Source organism: Hyaena hyaena, unplaced genomic scaffold (assembly GCF_003009895.1).
Source record: "Hyaena hyaena isolate Hyena2069 unplaced genomic scaffold, ASM300989v1 scaffold_176, whole genome shotgun sequence".
In the NCBI taxonomy this organism is placed as follows: domain Eukaryota; kingdom Metazoa; phylum Chordata; class Mammalia; order Carnivora; family Hyaenidae; genus Hyaena; species Hyaena hyaena.
In genome coordinates this window covers 846180-862919 of record NW_024080809.1, presented here as the reverse complement: position 1 = coordinate 862919, position 16740 = coordinate 846180, and the positions used below count along the sequence as shown (strand labels likewise).

The 16740-nt window shown below is 61.4% G+C and overlaps 1 protein-coding gene across 7 annotated transcripts in view; it reads left to right on the top strand.

The window, feature by feature from the left end:
• Positions 1-16740, top strand: part of ZMIZ1 (zinc finger MIZ-type containing 1) — a 231926-nt gene that overhangs the window by 204952 nt on the left and 10234 nt on the right. For 6 of the 7 annotated variants that reach the window (XM_039240532.1, XM_039240529.1, XM_039240535.1 and 3 more), the window contains 13 exons: positions 2282-2396; positions 3371-3588; positions 4349-4547; positions 5461-5751; positions 8390-8572; positions 9764-9841; positions 10469-10643; positions 11223-11364; positions 12429-12639; positions 13713-13818; positions 14693-14853; positions 15850-15917; positions 16229-16297. In XM_039240532.1, coding sequence (XP_039096463.1) covers positions 2282-2396; positions 3371-3588; positions 4349-4547; positions 5461-5751; positions 8390-8572; positions 9764-9841; positions 10469-10643; positions 11223-11364; positions 12429-12639; positions 13713-13818; positions 14693-14853; positions 15850-15917; positions 16229-16297 — 2016 coding nt within the window. The remainder of the gene's footprint in view (positions 1-2281; positions 2397-3370; positions 3589-4348; positions 4548-5460; positions 5752-8389; positions 8573-9763; positions 9842-10468; positions 10644-11222; positions 11365-12428; positions 12640-13712; positions 13819-14692; positions 14854-15849; positions 15918-16228; positions 16298-16740) is intronic. The other variant, XM_039240534.1, reaches the window with a different exon arrangement.

Sequence of the window (16740 nt, the reverse complement as noted above, 5' to 3'; positions counted from 1 at the left end):
CCTGTGTCCCTTTCCAGCCGAGACAGCCTTTTTGTCACATTCTCCTCTTCGAGCCACATGCGACTGCCACGGCCGAGGCCTGTGTCGTTCCGTCTTCCTTGACTGAGACCCAGAGAAAAGGCGCATGGTACACCGTGACCCAGGGCGCACTCACGCTCGTGCATAAAATCAAGACCTTAAGTTCAAGGAGTCAGGTGTATGCTCCCCACGTGCTCACACTTAACTACTTTCGGTTTTATTCCCTCTTTCTGGCCCCTCCTGCTGGTCTGATGCCTTGGCCCACTCATGCTTCATGACCTACAGCTTAAAAACTCCGAGAGGAGAACGGGGAAATGCCATTCTTAGGCCCGTTTTTACAAAGGAGGGGACTGAGTGCAGACAGGCTGGGGGGGGGGCGGGGAAGAGGGACTTGTCCCCTGAGCCAGGGGGGGGACAGGACTTGTACCTGAAGTACCAAAAAAAGGAAGGAAGGAGGGAAGGAAGGAAGGAAGGGAAGGAAGGGAAGGAGGAAAGGGAAGGAAGGAAGAAGGGAAGGAAGGGAAGGAAGGAGGGAAGGAAAGAAAGGAAGGGAAGGAAGGAAAGGGAAGGAGGGAAGGAAGGGAAGGAAGGGAGGGAAGGAAGGAAGGAAGGAAGGAAGGCAGGCAGGCAGGCAGGCAGGCAGGCAGGCCAGGGAAGGAGAAGAAGGGAGGGGCGGGGGGTTCTCTGATACCAGGAGGTCGGGGCAGGCCCCTCCATTGAGGTGACTTCTGAGCAAGATAGAAAGGAAGCCAGGGGCTGGCCAGACAGAGAGGCAGGGGAAACAAGCCTGGGCAGACAGTGCCATGGTTTTGGTCTCCAGTCCTTGACTGTTTGACTGTGTTCTCTGCCGAGGCTTCTGCCTGGCAAGGACCAGGCACAAGACTCAGACCCCCGGCTCCTCTCTGTCTGCTTGTCATGCAGGACGGCACCTCCTTCCTATATGTCCTGACCTCTGGGCTGGCTCCCAGCACCCCTGGGGCCTGCCCCGGACCGCCAGCTAGGCGGGGGTAGAAGCTTCCAGGAGTGCACGAGGGCTTTTGCCTCCTGCCACCTTCTTGTCACAAGCCCAGGCACGAGGCGCTTTGCCACCACGCCACCGTCCTCCGGACACCCTCCCCCACCGTGGTACCCAGCCGTTCTGCCTGGCAAGGCCAGCACGACAGATGTGGGTGCCCTGTTTCTCTGTTCCTTCTGGAGCCGTGCCTTGGGTTTTCTCTTGGTGAGAGGCGCCAGAGTCCAAGTAAAACGGGCTCCGGAGGAGAGATGGCCCCGGCTCGGCACGCATAGGGCGCGGTCTTCATACTGTAACCCCGACGGCCCTCTCCCTCTCCCTGGGGCCGCTCTTCACAGCAGCTAACAGGAAGCCATTATGGAGCACTTACTGTGTACAGGGCAGGGTGTTGGGCCCAAGGTTAAGTCCTTGCTTCTGCCTAGGGGCTTCCTGGGAGATGTCACCAAACAGGGCGGGCACTTCTGGGCCCCTGGAGGACACAGGGGAGCTGCAGGAATGGCCAAGGGAGGGTGCTCCGATAGAGGCGGGCGCCGTGCTGATTCGCCAACGGGGTAAATCATCCTCAAGTGTGTGGGTTTGGACTTTGCCTTGTCAATACTGGGAGCCATCGAAGGGCCTCGAGCGTGCAGAACGCCGTGGGTGTTGGAGGGAGATTAGCGTGGCAGGGATGCGTCCCGGGAGCCGGTGGGAGCAGGCGAGGCAGCACGGCAGGCTGCCTGAACCTGGGATGCAGAGTCGGGAAGGAAGAGGGACAGAAGGAAGCGCCTGCCACAGGCCAGAGCAGCAGGGCCAGGCGGCCAACCTGCTCTGAAGGGAGGAAGGGGGAAGAGGTGAGATTCGGTCTGGGGCCCCTCCGACCTCTTCTGAGAAGGGACCGGGAAGTTCCAAGGGGAAGTGGGTGTGGGGGAACCAGTGCTTATCCTGGAGGGGCCGCTTATCGTCACAGCATGGTTGGAGGAGAAGCTCAGGGCCAGCCTGCGGCTCTCTCTTCTCTCTCCACCGCGTGGCCTGTGGACTTTGGTGGGCTAAGGTGAGACAGACAGCCATGGGAGATGGCCGTCCGCCACACGGTGAGAGGCTGTCACTTTGCACAGTCCATCACTGTGCAGTGTTGCCTGTTCTGCGTCAGACACCGTGCCAGGCCTGGGGGGGTGGTCTAGAACTGAGATGGGGGAGCCGCGCAGCATGGCAGAGTGGGGGGCCCTCCTGCGTTCGCAGCCCCTGAGCATCCCCCTCTGTCTCCCTCCGCAGTGATGGGTCATTCCCCTATGACTCTGTCCCTTGGCAGCAGAACACCAACCAGCCTCCCGGCTCCCTCTCCGTGGTCACCACGGTTTGGGGAGTGACCAACACGTCCCAGAGCCAGGTAAGAACCTCTCCTGCCCCCAGCCCCTGCCCCGCCCAGGCAGGACCGTCCCCGGAGCCCTGGGGCCTTTGGGTCGCCGTCCCACGTCAGCTCTCCTGGCCCTCCCAGGCTCTGCCCGGCCGGAAAGACCAGCCGTGGCCACGCCTCTACCCTCCACACCTGCCTCAGGAAGGTGGCAGCTGGCCCCTACGCATTGTCCCCCATCTGGGGCCCTTCTGGAGGGATGGCTTTCATCTGACGGAGAGCCAGCGTTCTTCCCCAGCCCGCGTTTACTTTGGTTGGATGGATAGGAGCACTTCCTGGCTATTCCTGACCTCAGAGCCCCAGCATCTGGGGTCTTTGACACTGGGTAGCCTGGGTTAGATTTCAGCAAAACGGTGAGCCCTCCAGCTTGTGACAAACCCCTGTCCCCACACGCCTGGCCAACCCTGCCTGCTGCTCTCGCCCCTTCCTCTTTCCTCCACTCCTTCCTCTCCGGCCTGCCTGGCCTCTACCACGGCCATGCGGAAGGCTCTGGGCTGTTTGCCGCTTGGGACGGCACCGCCAGGCCCCCCGCAGCCCCGGGACACAGGGGTCCCTCGGCCAGCATCCCGCCGCCCTCTGGCGCTGGCAGGGTAGCTTCTCTTCGCCCTCATGGAGCAGCAGTCCAGGGCCTCTGTGTGGCCCGACCCTTGGGCATCCAGGCCCCTGGGCAGGGGGAGGGCTGAGAAACCCAGTGTCTCCCACCTGGCACCGGGGCCAGGACCAGCCCTGCCTCATCTGTCACAGGCTGAGGCCCTCCTCTCCCGTGCTGCCTGCTTCCGGGCGACATTACCCTCTCGGAGTATTCGTATGCTCTGGAACAACTCATGTCCTCATCCTTTCCCTCTGTCCCCCCTCTTTCACCGTCACAGCCTCCTCCCTCCCCACGTCTCCTTTTTGCTCCCCACGCTGCCTGGGGTACCTCTCAGGTGACGACCACTCTCTGCCCACAGGTCCTTGGGAACCCTATGGCCAATGCCAACAACCCCATGAATCCAGGCGGCAACCCCATGGCATCGGGCATGACCACCAGCAACCCCGGCCTCAACTCCCCCCAGTTTGCTGGGCAGCAGCAGCAGTTCTCGGCCAAGGCCGGGCCCGCTCAGCCCTACATCCAGCAGAGCATGTACGGCCGGCCCAACTACCCCGGCAGCGGGGGCTTCGGGGCCAGGTGAGCAGCTTGGGGAAGCGGGTTTGGCCCTGCCTGCCCTCCCCCCACCTCCCACCCCCAGGAGGAAGAGTCCAGGTTAAATGCCAGCACCGTGCGTCCTGGCACGTCGTTCCCCCTTTTCGGGCCGGTCCGTAGGTCAGACACTCCAGCAGCTGCCGTCAGCCCCGTGGTGATGGGACTGTGCGCTCGGGCCTCAGAGTGGCCCTTGCGGGCCTCGTGTCTGTATTCGCAGGGAGACATGGAGAAGGTGGCCCAGCAGGGTGGGAGAGCTGCTCCACGCAGGTGAGGCAGGTCACTGCCCTGCCGGGTGTGGAGGCAGAGCTGCGTAAGGCCAAGAGCCCCCAGGGGCAAGAGGAAGGGAGGAGGGAAGGGGCAAGGAGCCCCAGGAAGATGCTGCAGGGATGTCGGGGCCGGGCAGAGGCAGCCCGTTCCTCCTCTGCCGTCCCACACTGTCCAGACCGCCTCTGGGGCTTCACCCCTCCCCGGTGCCAGCACAGGAGGGCCTGGTGGTCGAACACAGGTGCCAGACACACCTGGAGCTGCATCCCCTGCCCCCGCCAGGGCCCTTGGGCAGGTTGCCCGGCTTCTCTGATGCTGGTCGCCGAGTGACACAAAGGGCTCTCCCATTTGGGTCCTGTGTCTAAACACCTGCTGCGCTGGGATCTGAGATGACCTGCCTTCTCCCGGCCAGCCCAGGGCTTAGAGCGGTTCATGAGTAGCCTCAGGCTGTATCTGAGTCCTCCCTTCTTCTCCCTCGCAGCTACCCTGGGGGTCCTAACGCCCCCGCAGGCATGGGCATCCCTCCGCACACCAGGCCACCCGCTGACTTCACTCAGCCAGCGGCTGCTGCCGCGGCAGCTGCGGTGGCGGCGGCAGCAGCCACGGCCACGGCCACGGCCACGGCCACTGTGGCAGCCTTGCAGGAGACGCAGAACAAGGATATAAACCAGTATGGACCGGTAAGGGCCCCACTAGTCCCAGTCGAGCCTTGCCCTCCCAGCAAGGCAGGCAGCACCGGGGAGTCAGACTTGGGGGTGTCGGTGGGTGCCCGGTGCTGGGAGAGCTGATGGGGTCAGGGTGCGTCCGGGTTGTCTTGGAGGCATGTGGAAGGGTGTGTGTGAGGACGTGGGAGGGGGTGCTCGTGTTTGTTCTGCGTGGGTCCATGGCTCGTGCGTGTCTACAAATGGGGAAAGGGGCTCCTCGGTGCCCTCGGGGCTCCTGCTCACCAAAGAGTGGACTCAGTGTCTAAAACGTCTTGTCACCAGTCTGTCCCCGTGGTGGCCTCAGAAGACCATGTACTCCTTGTCATCCCACCTGTGGATTGGGCCCTGGTCCAGTTCTGCTCCCCTGACCTTCAGGATGGGTGGAGCGTGTGGCCAGGGGGTCCCCCGCCTGAAGGCTGGCAGGGGACAGGAGGTGGGGACTGTAGAATGGGGACAGCATGGCAGGCGGGCAGAGGCAGAGCTGGGACTGCCTCAGACTTTGCAGATGGAGGGTGTGTCTCCATTGGCCAAGGGCTTCCAGGAAAGGGGCTCCTGCCTCCATCCTCATCCCCCTCCATCCTCCCCTGCACCTCCTCACCTCTGCACCTTCTTCCCCACCCTGCCTGCCTCCCTGGAAATGCTGCCTGCTCTCTGGAGTGACTGCGCCCCACCCCGTAACACCCCACGGGCTGCATCTTCCCCGTGTGGCCTGCAGAGGGCAGCGGTGAGCCCCGGAGGCCAGAAAGTCCCTTGGGGCCCGGTCACCAGCTGCAGCCACACCGGAAAGAGCCCCCCAACCCAGAGCCTCCCTGCCCCCACCCTTCCCTCCCTGCACTTTCAATGCATGTGGCATTTTATTCTTTTTTTTTTTCTTCTTCTCCCGTTGAAGGTCTGTTCCTCTTTCCAGATGGGTCCCACCCAGGCGTATAACAGCCAGTTCATGAACCAGCCCGGGCCGCGGGGGCCCGCCTCCATGGGGGGCAGCATGAACCCCGCAAGCATGGCGGCTGGCATGACACCCTCGGGGATGAGCGGCCCTCCCATGGGCATGAACCAGCCCCGGCCGCCTGGCATCAGCCCCTTTGGCACCCACGGGCAGCGGATGCCCCAGCAGACCTACCCGGGGCCTCGGCCCCAGTCCCTGCCTATTCAAAGCATAAAGAGGCCATACCCGGGAGAGGTGAGTGTGACAGCAGGCAGGGGGTGTTCGTGGTGGGAGCCGGGGTGGGGGGGATGCTTGAAAACACAGGGGCTGTGGGCAGTACCTTGGAAAGGGTACAAACTGACCTGCACAAAATCTGGACCAGAAGGCTGAGCCTCAGGCTTTACGAACAGCTCTGCCACTTTCCAGCTGGAAGTCCTTAATCAAGCCATGTCCCTTCTTGAGTCTTGGTTTTTCATCTGTAAAAGACGGTGACGGTCCAGCCTACCTCCTGGTGCTGCTTGGAAGACTTGAAGGAGGGGCTGTACCCGGGGCGCTTGGCCCGGGTGGGCACGGGTGGCCGCAGCTGCCGACTGGCTCCTGGGTGACTTGGATAAGGAGCAGAACCCCCTCGAGTCCACCTTCCTCCTGTCTGTGTGAGGCCTTCCCACTTCCAAGAGTGAGAGAGAAGGCAAAACCCTGTACATCTATCTAAAGCCTGTGCACGTCAGAGAAGTGATCAGAAGGCAGACAGCGTGCTTCTTAGGGCTCTTCTCCATCAACTGTCAGCTGCTCTTTCGGGAGGAACGTTGCCTAATTGGCTGGCCAGCTCAGCCAAGGGAACAGTGGAGATTTAGGGAAGTAAAACCCACACCTGTCTTCTGGGAACTGAGACTTTAGCAGGAAAGATACGGTCTAAGCAAGAACCCCTAAGGCAGTGATGCACAGTGGGGTGTGTGGAATTCATCTTGAGGTCAGAGAAGGAGGACTTTCGGGAGGAGGTGTCATGGGGCCTCCAGCCAGCAACAGGAAAACAAGTTAGCAGCAAGTGGCCTATCTGGGTGAGGACATAGTTCAGCTGCAAAAGACACAGGGACCCTAGAATCCTGGCCCAGTGCACGCTCCTCAGGAAGCCTGCCTTGATTCCTTTCCTAGGCGAGGCTCCCTGCTGAGCAGTTTCCCCGGCTGCTGTCAGTTTGCCACCTGTGCTCAGGCCGGCTTCCCCCTACTTGTCTCAGAACCGTGGCCTTCAGCTTGGGCTTGCCATGGGTTTAGAGTCAACCTTAAGTCCCTCAAAGGTCTGTGTGATTCGCTCAGCATTCATGCTAGCCCGGGCTTGGCCATTGTTGGAGGTATCCCAAATCCAGGTTAAGGGAGAGGTCAGGGACCTTCTCAAACACCCAGACCCTCCTGGGCGAGAACCGGTTCAGGGAGGCCCCAGCCAGAGGAGGACCGTGGCTGTCAAGGCCCTGGCTGTCCTGGTGATGGGGCCTTAAGCCACTGGCCTCTCGCGCACACCCAGCCCCCACACGAGCTCTGGGCCCCCTCTCACCCCTTCTGCGCTCACACCCCCAGCGTCCCTGCTGGCCGGGCTAGAGATGCATCTGCAGACTCAGCCTCAGGGCCGCCGGCCCCCAAGGAGGTGATCACAGGGAAGGAAGGGCTACGGAACCCCCAGTCATCGCTCTGACATCAGTCCATGCCTGCCCCTGTGCCGCGCCAGAGGCCTTCTTTTTTACCAAATCATCCTCTTCACAGAACTCTGATGCTCCCCCGCTACAAAATGCCCGGCACTGGGCTGTGATGCTGCATAGTCATGTGCCCTGACCCTGCCTGGCTAGGTGGGCCTCCCCTCTCAGCGGCACGCTTCTAGAACCTTTGAACTGTCGGAACCTTGGGGCAGGGGCAGGTGTCAGACTGCAGCAACAGGATGGGCAGGGACGGAAGCCCCACTGTCACGCAGAGCAGCCACTGTATCGCGACAGTGTGAGTGGCAGATTCTCCAGCACTGAACCAGATGCCTCCCTCCTCCTCCACCTGCCTTCAGATCCTGCTTTCATTTGTCAAGCGAGTGTTTACAGAGGGTCGACCAGATGCCGGGACACAGCTGGGACCTCTGAGCCTAGAGGCAAGAGAGACAGTACTAAACAGGAGTTTGAACAGACAGGGGAGAGGAGACCAGTGAGTCCTCAGGATGTAACAGTCTGGAGTGTCTGGGCGTCAGGTGGCCCTGAGGGTCACCTAATCGCACAGATGGGGAAGGCGGCTACAAGGTGGACATTGGCATGTCGTGTGTCACCTTGTAGACCTCCAAGGCCAGCGGTCCTGCCCCTCCCTGGAGCTGCCTTCTCTTCTCTCTCAGTTGCCTCTCTTGAGAAGGGGTGTCTTGACCCTCCACAGGGCTCCCCACCTTTGCACGCATGGCCCGAACCATCTGTGTTCTGTTCGGTGTGGGCTCTGGGGATGGTGCCTCCCAGATGCAGCCTCAGAATGCAGGGGTCGAGGGAGTCACCTTTCTGGAAGCACACCCTGTTCTCTGCACTCCCCTGTCACATACCAAGCACTAGGAGAGGCATAATGGGGGCTTTAGAATCGAGCCACCTCATCATGGCACGAATGAGAGGCTCTGAAAGTGCCCTCCGTTCAGGGGGCCAGGTACTTGGAGAAGACAGCTTCGTGTTGAGGGACCCCGCGGGCCGGATGGACAGAATGCAGGGTCTCAGAGCGGCAAGGGCCTCGGGCATCATCTGGTTCAGCCTCTGCTGCCTGGGTGGGGAGGGCAGTTTGGCAGAAAACAGCAAGGACAGAGGTGAGGGGCCAGGGTAGTCCTGGCCTTCAGGCGAGCGGCTTGGCCGCACGACACTGACACCCTTTATCCTCTCCTCTGCTGCCACAGCCCAACTACGGAAACCAGCAATATGGACCAAACAGCCAGTTCCCCACCCAGCCGGGCCAGTACCCTACCCCCAACCCCCCGCGGCCACTCACCTCTCCCAACTACCCCGGGCAAAGGATGCCCGCCCAGCCGAGCACCGGGCAGTACCCGCCCCCCACGGTCAACATGGGGCAGTATTACAAGGTGAGTCCTACCACCCCACAGGCCCCTTCCTTCCTCCCTCCCCACCTCCTGTCCCCACCCCTACCCGTGTATTCCTGGCCCCGTGTCCCCCTGAAGTCACCTGAGGTCAGGCAGAGGCTTCCAGGGCGTGTCGCCTTGTGCTCAGAGCAGTGCATGCAGTGACCAGAATGTCCGACTGGCTTCTCTTGGTTCCTTTTCTCGTGGGCTCGGACAGCGGTTTTCTCCTCTCCTTTTACTGTTTACAGCACACGAGATACTAATAAAGAAAATGCATGCTTTTAGAGGAAAAGCATCCACCTAGATATATTAATAGTAAATTCTAAACGTTGTTTCCCTACGTGCACGTGGATATCAACATGTTCTATAGTTGTCACCAAGGCTGTAGTTTCGAATCTGTTTCTTTCACTTGACGTGAAATCACAAGCATGTCCCTTGTTGCTACAGTGGCTGCATGGTTTTTATTGTTTTAAGGATGTTTAACATTCTGTGGCTACGTAACCACATCCTATTGGATGGTTTGCTTTCTATTGGATGTTTGGGTCGGTTCTGATTCTTCTCTTTTGAAGGAACGCTGTCCCGAACATTTTCGGGTACATAGCTTTTTGCTCCCTCTTTTTTTTTTTAATGTTTATTTATTCATTTTGAGAAAGAGAGAGGGAACAGAAGCAGGGCACAGAGAGAAGGAGACAGAGAATCCCAAGCAGGCTCTGCACTGATAGCCCCAAACCGGGGCTTGAACTCACCAACGGTGAGATCATGACGTGAGCCGAAGCCAAGAGTCAGACGCTTAACCAACTGAGCCACCAGACATCCCTCGCTTTTTCCTTCTTAGGATTACCATCAAGTACATCTCAGGAGGGGAGACTATTCTAGACACACTTTACATATCTTTACCAAGGAGTTGTATTCACTTATGTGACCACCCTCACTGCTCCAACCTCAGGGCACTAGGTGTTTCTGCTCTTTGTAAGCACGTGCTGTATCGCCAGCTGTGGAGAGAGAGAGCAAATGCTGTCCCAGGGGGTGATGTGCTTCTCCCCCTCCATCCCGCTCTGCACCCCAGCACTGGCCGGGCCTCATCAGCGTCCCCTCTGTGGCACCACCAGCCAGTTTCTGTATCTGGAAGGAAAGCAGGCTTCCGGTAGCTTCCCTGCCTTCCATATTCATCACGTTCTTTTCCTGCCTTAACAGCCAGAGCAATTTAATGGGCAAAACAACACCTTCTCGGGAAGCAGCTACAGTAACTACAGCCAAGGGAACGTCAACAGGGTATGTTCGGGCCACATGCACCTGTGTGTCCAAGGGGCCGTGCCGTCCCCGGGCCCACGGATCAGGGCGCATCCCTGGGCCCTGGAACACAGTAATGCCCAGATGGAATCCGCAGGTCCGGGCAGGTGGGCCAGGGATGCAGAAGCCCCAGAAGGGAGGGGGCTCCTGGAGAGCCAGTTGTCCGGGAGGCTCCATCTGGGGACCCCTGGGCTGAGGGATGAACGGTATGGCCTAAGGTCTTATGTAGGCAACCAGAGACCCAGGCTTTCCCCCAGCTCTCCTGTCCTCCCGAGATTGCATTACACCAGTCCCCCATCACCCTGAGTCTGTGTCCCTATTTGTCAAGTGGGCAGGGGCCCTGCACCTGCCTAACACTGCAGTGCTGTGACCCAGGTGAGGGATGGGGAGCCCTTCCTAGGCCCCCCTGTCTTCCGATGGGGACAGAGACCTGAGTGCTGACCAGGAGAGACGGATGTCCCCGGGGGGTTGGGGCGAGGGCTCTCTTCCCTTGGGGGTCCAGGGCCCATAGTCCCCGGACTGTGGGGTGGGCAGGGTATGTGTCCACAGCCGTGGTCCCTCCTATCCCCGTGACCCCGTAACCTATGTGCGGTTTCTCTTTCCCCCCAGCCTCCCAGGCCGGTTCCTGTGGCAAATTACCCCCACTCACCTGTTCCAGGGAACCCCACGCCCCCCATGACCCCCGGGAGCAGCATCCCCCCGTACCTGTCCCCCAGCCAAGACGTTAAACCGCCCTTCCCGCCTGACATCAAGCCAAATATGAGCGCTCTGCCGCCACCCCCAGGTGAGTGCCCCACCTCCTCCCTCAGTCTGGCCAGCCCCACCTCCTCCGTCTGACTGGCCAGCTCTATCCAGGGCCCTGCAGTGGGCCAGGAGCCAGGGGGCTTGTCGGACTGCCTGTGGGGGCCTGGCGTGTGGAAAGGGCAGGAGGGCTTGGAAGCAGATAAGCCCCCTCCAGAAATTTGGGGTAGAGCCGTGCTGCCAGCAGGCCTCCTCCTCACCTTCCTGAGCGGCTGGAGGCAGGAAGGAAAAGCAGCTCCCAGCTGTGGAGAGGGGCTGGGCGGAGAAGCCGGGGGCTCCCGGAGGAGGGAGTAGGTGGGGGTGAGAGAGGAGGGACAGCCAGGGTGGGTGGGACACGGGACACAGGGGTGGTCGGGATAGGGTCGGGGGGACTGACAGGAGCGACGGGCCCCCTGGCGTGCACGGCGGGCAGATGGCCCAGCTTCTGTGGCCCTGTGAGCAGGCAGGGTAAGGGCGTGCGTCGTGTGGGCCAGCGAGCTCCCCCCCCCAGCCCTGGAGCCCACGCTTCTGTGTGCCCGCGTGGCCACGGGCGTGGGGCTGACACAGCGCCTTCCCCACCCAGCCAACCACAACGACGAGCTGCGGCTCACGTTCCCAGTGCGGGACGGCGTCGTGCTTGAGCCCTTCCGCCTGGAGCACAACCTGGCTGTCAGCAACCACGTCTTTCACCTGCGGCCCACGGTCCACCAGACACTGATGTGGAGGTGAGTGTCGGGCGGGGGCCCTGGTGGTGACATCCCTCGAACAGGTCCGAGCAGCGTGTGCCCAGCACCTTCACCTGTTCAGCATCATCGATTGGGCCCCGCTCTCTGCAAGGTCCAGAGGTCGCTGGCCAGGCCAGGCCGTGTTCTGTGCCTTCTACACGTGACGTCACTACCTTGATCTTGCCGGTGGGCAGTGCTTGTCCCATTGGCAGTGAGGCCAGAGAAGTAGATTGGCTTGCAGTGGTTCTCACAGCAAGCGGCAGAGCTGAGGCTCAGGCCCAGCGCTCTCGGATACTGAAGCCATCGGTGTCTCCACCGTCTGTCCTTCCTCCTCAGGCAGGACTCAGGTTGCCGAGCCACACCTGCAGCCTCTCGCTGCCCAGTGAGCACCTAAAAGGCACGAGATGGGTCTGCACTGGGCACAGACACGCACACACACGGCTCCCTCAATGCCTTGACCACACCAGGCAGGCTGCGGTGAGGGCTGGAGACAGAGCTGGGGTGGGGGGGCGCGTAAGGGTGCAGGAGCTCAGATGCTCAGGCAGGAGGGTAGAGAGACTCCTGGGCGGCCACACTGCTCACCCGTCCCTCCTTACCCCGAGTACCCTTGCTTGGAGGCCTCCCACGGCGCCCTGGCCTTGTCGGCTTTCCACACGTACATGGCTAACTGCTGGGTCCGTAGGTCCTTAGATGCCATAGCTTCAGCACCCACGAGGGCAGAGAACTGCCCCCGACACGGCCCTGGGCTGGGTGCTTCTCCCAACAGGAGTCTGGTTTGGGACATAATCAGTCTCCTAGCTGCTCTTGTCACATTAGCGTCTGTCCCTTTTGTCCTCTGTCTCTCTCCTGGGGGGCCCAGGATAGAAGGGAGCTGTGGAGTGTGCAGCGGAATCTGGGACGATGGGCTTGGACTGGGGATGTGGGCGGGGAGAGGGAGGCATCCAGGGTGGGAGGGGAATGCCCGGGGAGCCACGGTGCCGGTGGAGGTTGCGTGGCCCTGAGGGCCCAGGGCCGTGGCGAGGCGGTCCCGAAGCCCCGGGTCTGAGCCTTCCCGCGCCCCTCAGGTCTGACCTGGAGCTGCAGTTCAAGTGCTACCACCACGAGGACCGGCAGATGAACACCAACTGGCCGGCCTCGGTGCAGGTCAGCGTGAATGCCACGCCCCTCACCATTGAGCGCGGTGACAACAAGACCTCCCACAAGCCCCTGCACCTCAAGCACGTGTGCCAGCCGGGCCGCAACACCATCCAGATCACCGTCACGGCCTGCTGCTGTGTGAGTGTGCGGGCGGGGCTGGTGCGGCGGGCGGAGCGCCCCTCTGGCCCGCGGCCTTGACCGCGGGTCTCTGTCCTCACCCCGGCGGCCACTGCAGTGGTCTTTCAGAAACACATCTTCACAGATGCTGCCCCAGGGCCATGGAATAGCCTTCGAGCCACCGCGCTTTGGCCACAGACTTGGCCCCTTACCCTCTTACACCATAGCCCCCATCCGTTCCACGCACCTGCCTCCGCTTCCTCCTGCAGGCCCCTCCTCCTGGCCACCGTCTCCCCGTGCCTGGCACCTTCTCTGCACCCCTCAAAGCCAGGCACTCTTCTGGCCTCTGCCACACGAAATGTTTATATTCTGATCACCTTTTGGCCCAGATGCAATTCTACCAAGTCTGAAGTTAACTTTCTCCCTCCTTCCCCCAACCCAGCTATCTTAGAATGGTGTGTGTGTGTGTGTGTGTGTGTGTGTGTGGGTGTGTGTGTGTGTCCCTCCGATCTGTGCCCTGCTCTCGATCTGCATCTGAGCCACACCTGTCCTCCCAGAGATCAGGGCCTGGCACACGGGGCTTGCTCGGGGACCTGTGGGGAGACAGATTGCCTGCCTGTTCCACTCTTCCGGCCTCCCTGGGGATATAAGAGAAGGCAAATGACTGATGCTGCCCTTAGGAACAGAGACAGGAGTCACAGGATGGGAAATGCTGTCAGAATGAGGAGCCTGTAGGGGCTTGTGGGGGTGTGCAGTCCTGGAAGGCTTCCTGGAAGAGTGAAGACAGGGGTGACCCCCTTTGGCAGGAAAGGTGGGGAACACATGATATGGAGCCGTGCCCGACGAGGCTAGGAAGTGAGGCCCCCTTCCAGTCCCGATGCCTGGTGTCCCATAATCTCACACCAGGGCTATTTTCAGTGCCAAAGTCAGCCTAGAGCCCAGGCTCCCAGGCCTCAAGGGACCCTCCTCTAGAGGGGTGTCACTGTGGATCACGGGTTCTTTCCTGTGCTCGGCCTCTCGGGTCCTCTGGGCACAAGTGGGGCGGGGCGTGGGGGCCTGGGGGCAGGGACTGAGTGCCCTTTTTCCCCCGGCAGTCCCATCTCTTCGTGCTGCAGCTGGTCCACCGGCCCTCCGTGCGCTCTGTGCTGCAAGGCCTCCTCAAGAAGCGCCTCCTGCCCGCCGAGCATTGTATCACGAAAAGTGAGTGTGGGGGCGCAGAGGGCCAGAACCAGGGCCTGAGCCTTCCTTGTCCCTCCTCCTGGGGCTATGGGGGCGATCAGATGAGCATGGGCTGTGAGGCCTGCCGTGTGTGGAAGGACTGGCTCACGGCACGGGGTGTGAGGCAAACTAGAACCAAACAGCATGGTGTAGACAGGCCAGGCAAGCTTCCTGGAGGAGGTGATCACCTAGAAGATCCCTTCTAGGAACTGGACAGAGGGGATCTTCACCCCGGGGGTGGATTCCAGACCGGCCTCCCCACCTCGACTGCTCATGTATAAATTAGAGGGACTGGGCTCAGAGTCCCCTCCTTTGGAGGAGATATCTCGGTGATGACTCAGGGGCGCTGTACAGGGAGTGCAGCACCGCCCCTCGCTTTGATGGTGCTTCTCCACATTACATCCTGAGCCCTCCGTTCCCGCCCGGCGGTTACCCATTCCCGTCTCCACCCTTGCAGAAGTGGGCACAACAGTGCCCGCAGGGCTCTCCACCAGAACATCAGTGGGAAGCTCCAGACCGGGTTTCTGTATGTGTTGTAGAAAGTCCCCCGTGCTGGTGACAGCAGGGCTGTTCCACAGAGACTGGGGAGCTCACGCAGCTGCCTTCAGGGACACCCGTGTTCCACACGTCACACGTGGGGGCTGCCGTCCCAGAGAGCCCGGTGGCCCAGGGCACCCAGTGGGCCAATCGCCCCTTTGATCAGGCCAGGGCATGCTAGTTATTACCGAGGACCTCCCAGTGTCGGGGCGGGGGGGGGCGGGGCAGTGGAGAAGCAGGTGTGTTTTAGCCACACGAGGGAGTGGGATGTGTGCAGGACGGCCCTGTCCTCATCCACCTGTGCCTCCTGCCCCCACAGTCAAGCGGAATTTCAGCAGCGTGGCTGCCTCCTCGGGCAACACGACCCTCAATGGGGAGGATGGCGTGGAGCAGACAGCCATCAAGGTGTCTCTGAAGTGCCCCATCACATTCCGGCGCATCCAGCTGCCTGCTCGAGGTCACGACTGCAAGCACGTCCAGGTGAGTGGTCCTGGCAGGTGCAGCTCGAGCCGGAGCGGGATGGCTGGAGTCTGTCTGGGATGGTGAGGGGCAGGTTGGGGGGGCGGTGGAGGGGACGCAGCAGGGCCCCTCGCTGGTCCTCAGAGGACTCCGAGGCCATCAGCAGCTGTATTCACTCCTTCCAGCCTCCGTCCGTCCTTTGAGGGAGTGTCTTCCCTGCCCAGGACTAGGCTCCCAGGGGGCCCCAGAACTGATTGAGACAGTCCCTGTCCTGACAGATGTCAAGGCCAGCTGCAAGCCCTGCCCACACAGCCACAACTGGTCTGGGGCCCCAGGGTAGGGACACCTCTGCCTGATCGCTGCGGTGTCCTGGGGCCTAGCCACAAGCAGGTGCTCAGGAAGTGGCCGTGGAGTGAGTGACTGTCACAGTCTGGGTGCAAACGTGGGCAGCCTGGATGGGTGCGATTCCTTGGGTGGGTGGTGCTCAGGAAGAAGTCCCAGAAGATGGGTGGGGCAGCTGCCCCTGTGGAGGCTGGGGGGCCAAGCCTGGTGAAGCCTCAGCCCCACCCTCCACACAGCAGGCCTGGAGGGCTTCTCGGTGGGACAGGAGCATCCCGGGGGAGATCGTTGGGGGCACCACACACACTGATGGACCAGACCGGATGTGTTCTCAGGGCCGGGGCTGGGCTGGTGGGAGGCCGGGCCATTGTGGGTCAGAGTCTGTGAGGGGCACCATTGGGCGAGCTGGGAAGCCTTCTCAGAGGACGCAAGCGAGGGGCCATCGGGCACAAGGGTGGTGTGAGGAGTGGCCCACGCAGGGACCCAATGTGGCCGCGTGGCCATGTGAGCAGTGGAAAGGCCTCATGATCGCCGGCCCCCCCGCCCCAGCCCCCATCTTCCCCCAGCCCCACTCCCTCCCCGCTGGGAGGTCTTCATAAGGGTCCCAGAGGCGGTGGCACTTGCACCTGTGCTTCCTCTCATCTGTCTGTCTGTCTGTCTGTCTCCCGGCCGCCACAGTGCTTTGACCTGGAGTCATACCTGCAGCTGAATTGTGAACGTGGGACCTGGAGGTGTCCTGTGTGCAAGTGAGTAACACCCGTCCCCCCGGCAGGACCTTCTGCACTGGCCTCCATCTGGCCCTGACCCCTGGGGTCTAGCCCCCTCCACCTGCCCTAAAAGCGAAACAGAGAACGCAGGCGCAGCAGAGGGGCTCGGAGCACAGGGGCCGGGCACTATCTTTTTGTATCAATTGTCGCGAGGCCGCGCTCTCTCGTCACTGCCTCCCGTAGTAACCAGCGGCGAAGGCAGCGTCTCTTTGACACAATGGGAGGGGCGCGCTGTGTTCTACTCTCTGGGCTCCATGAGCAAAGGCCAAGCCCCTTCTCTTTTTTTCCAGTAAAACGGCTCTGCTTGAGGGCCTGGAGGTGGATCAGTACATGTGGGGCATCCTGAACGCCATCCAACAGTAAGTAGGCCCCCAGCTGGGGCGGGCATGTGCACGGGGGGGCTGGGGGGGGCAGGGAGGGGCAGTGCCGGCCTGGATAGGAGGAGGCGAGCACGGGGACATTCCTGATACCCACCCACCCCCCACCCCTGCCCCAGGCTGGCAGACCACTCACCAACTCAAGCTCTCACCTCTGTGACTCTACCTCAGGGACTTTCCTCCCGGGGGCAAATGAACTTTCTAGAAAGGACCAAACTCAGCCAGAGCAAGGTAGTGCCCCAGACAGCCACTTCCTGGATGGGAGGTGTTGGGGCCAGCTGTCTGTGTCTAGCCCCTTGCTTTTTCTCACCACATTCCCCCCATTCTCTAATGTAAAACTCCCTCTCACCCCTGTCATACGCAGAGTGTGGTGAGGATAGGGACGGGGGCCTGGGCAGTGACACGTCAGCGTCCATCTGAGCTGG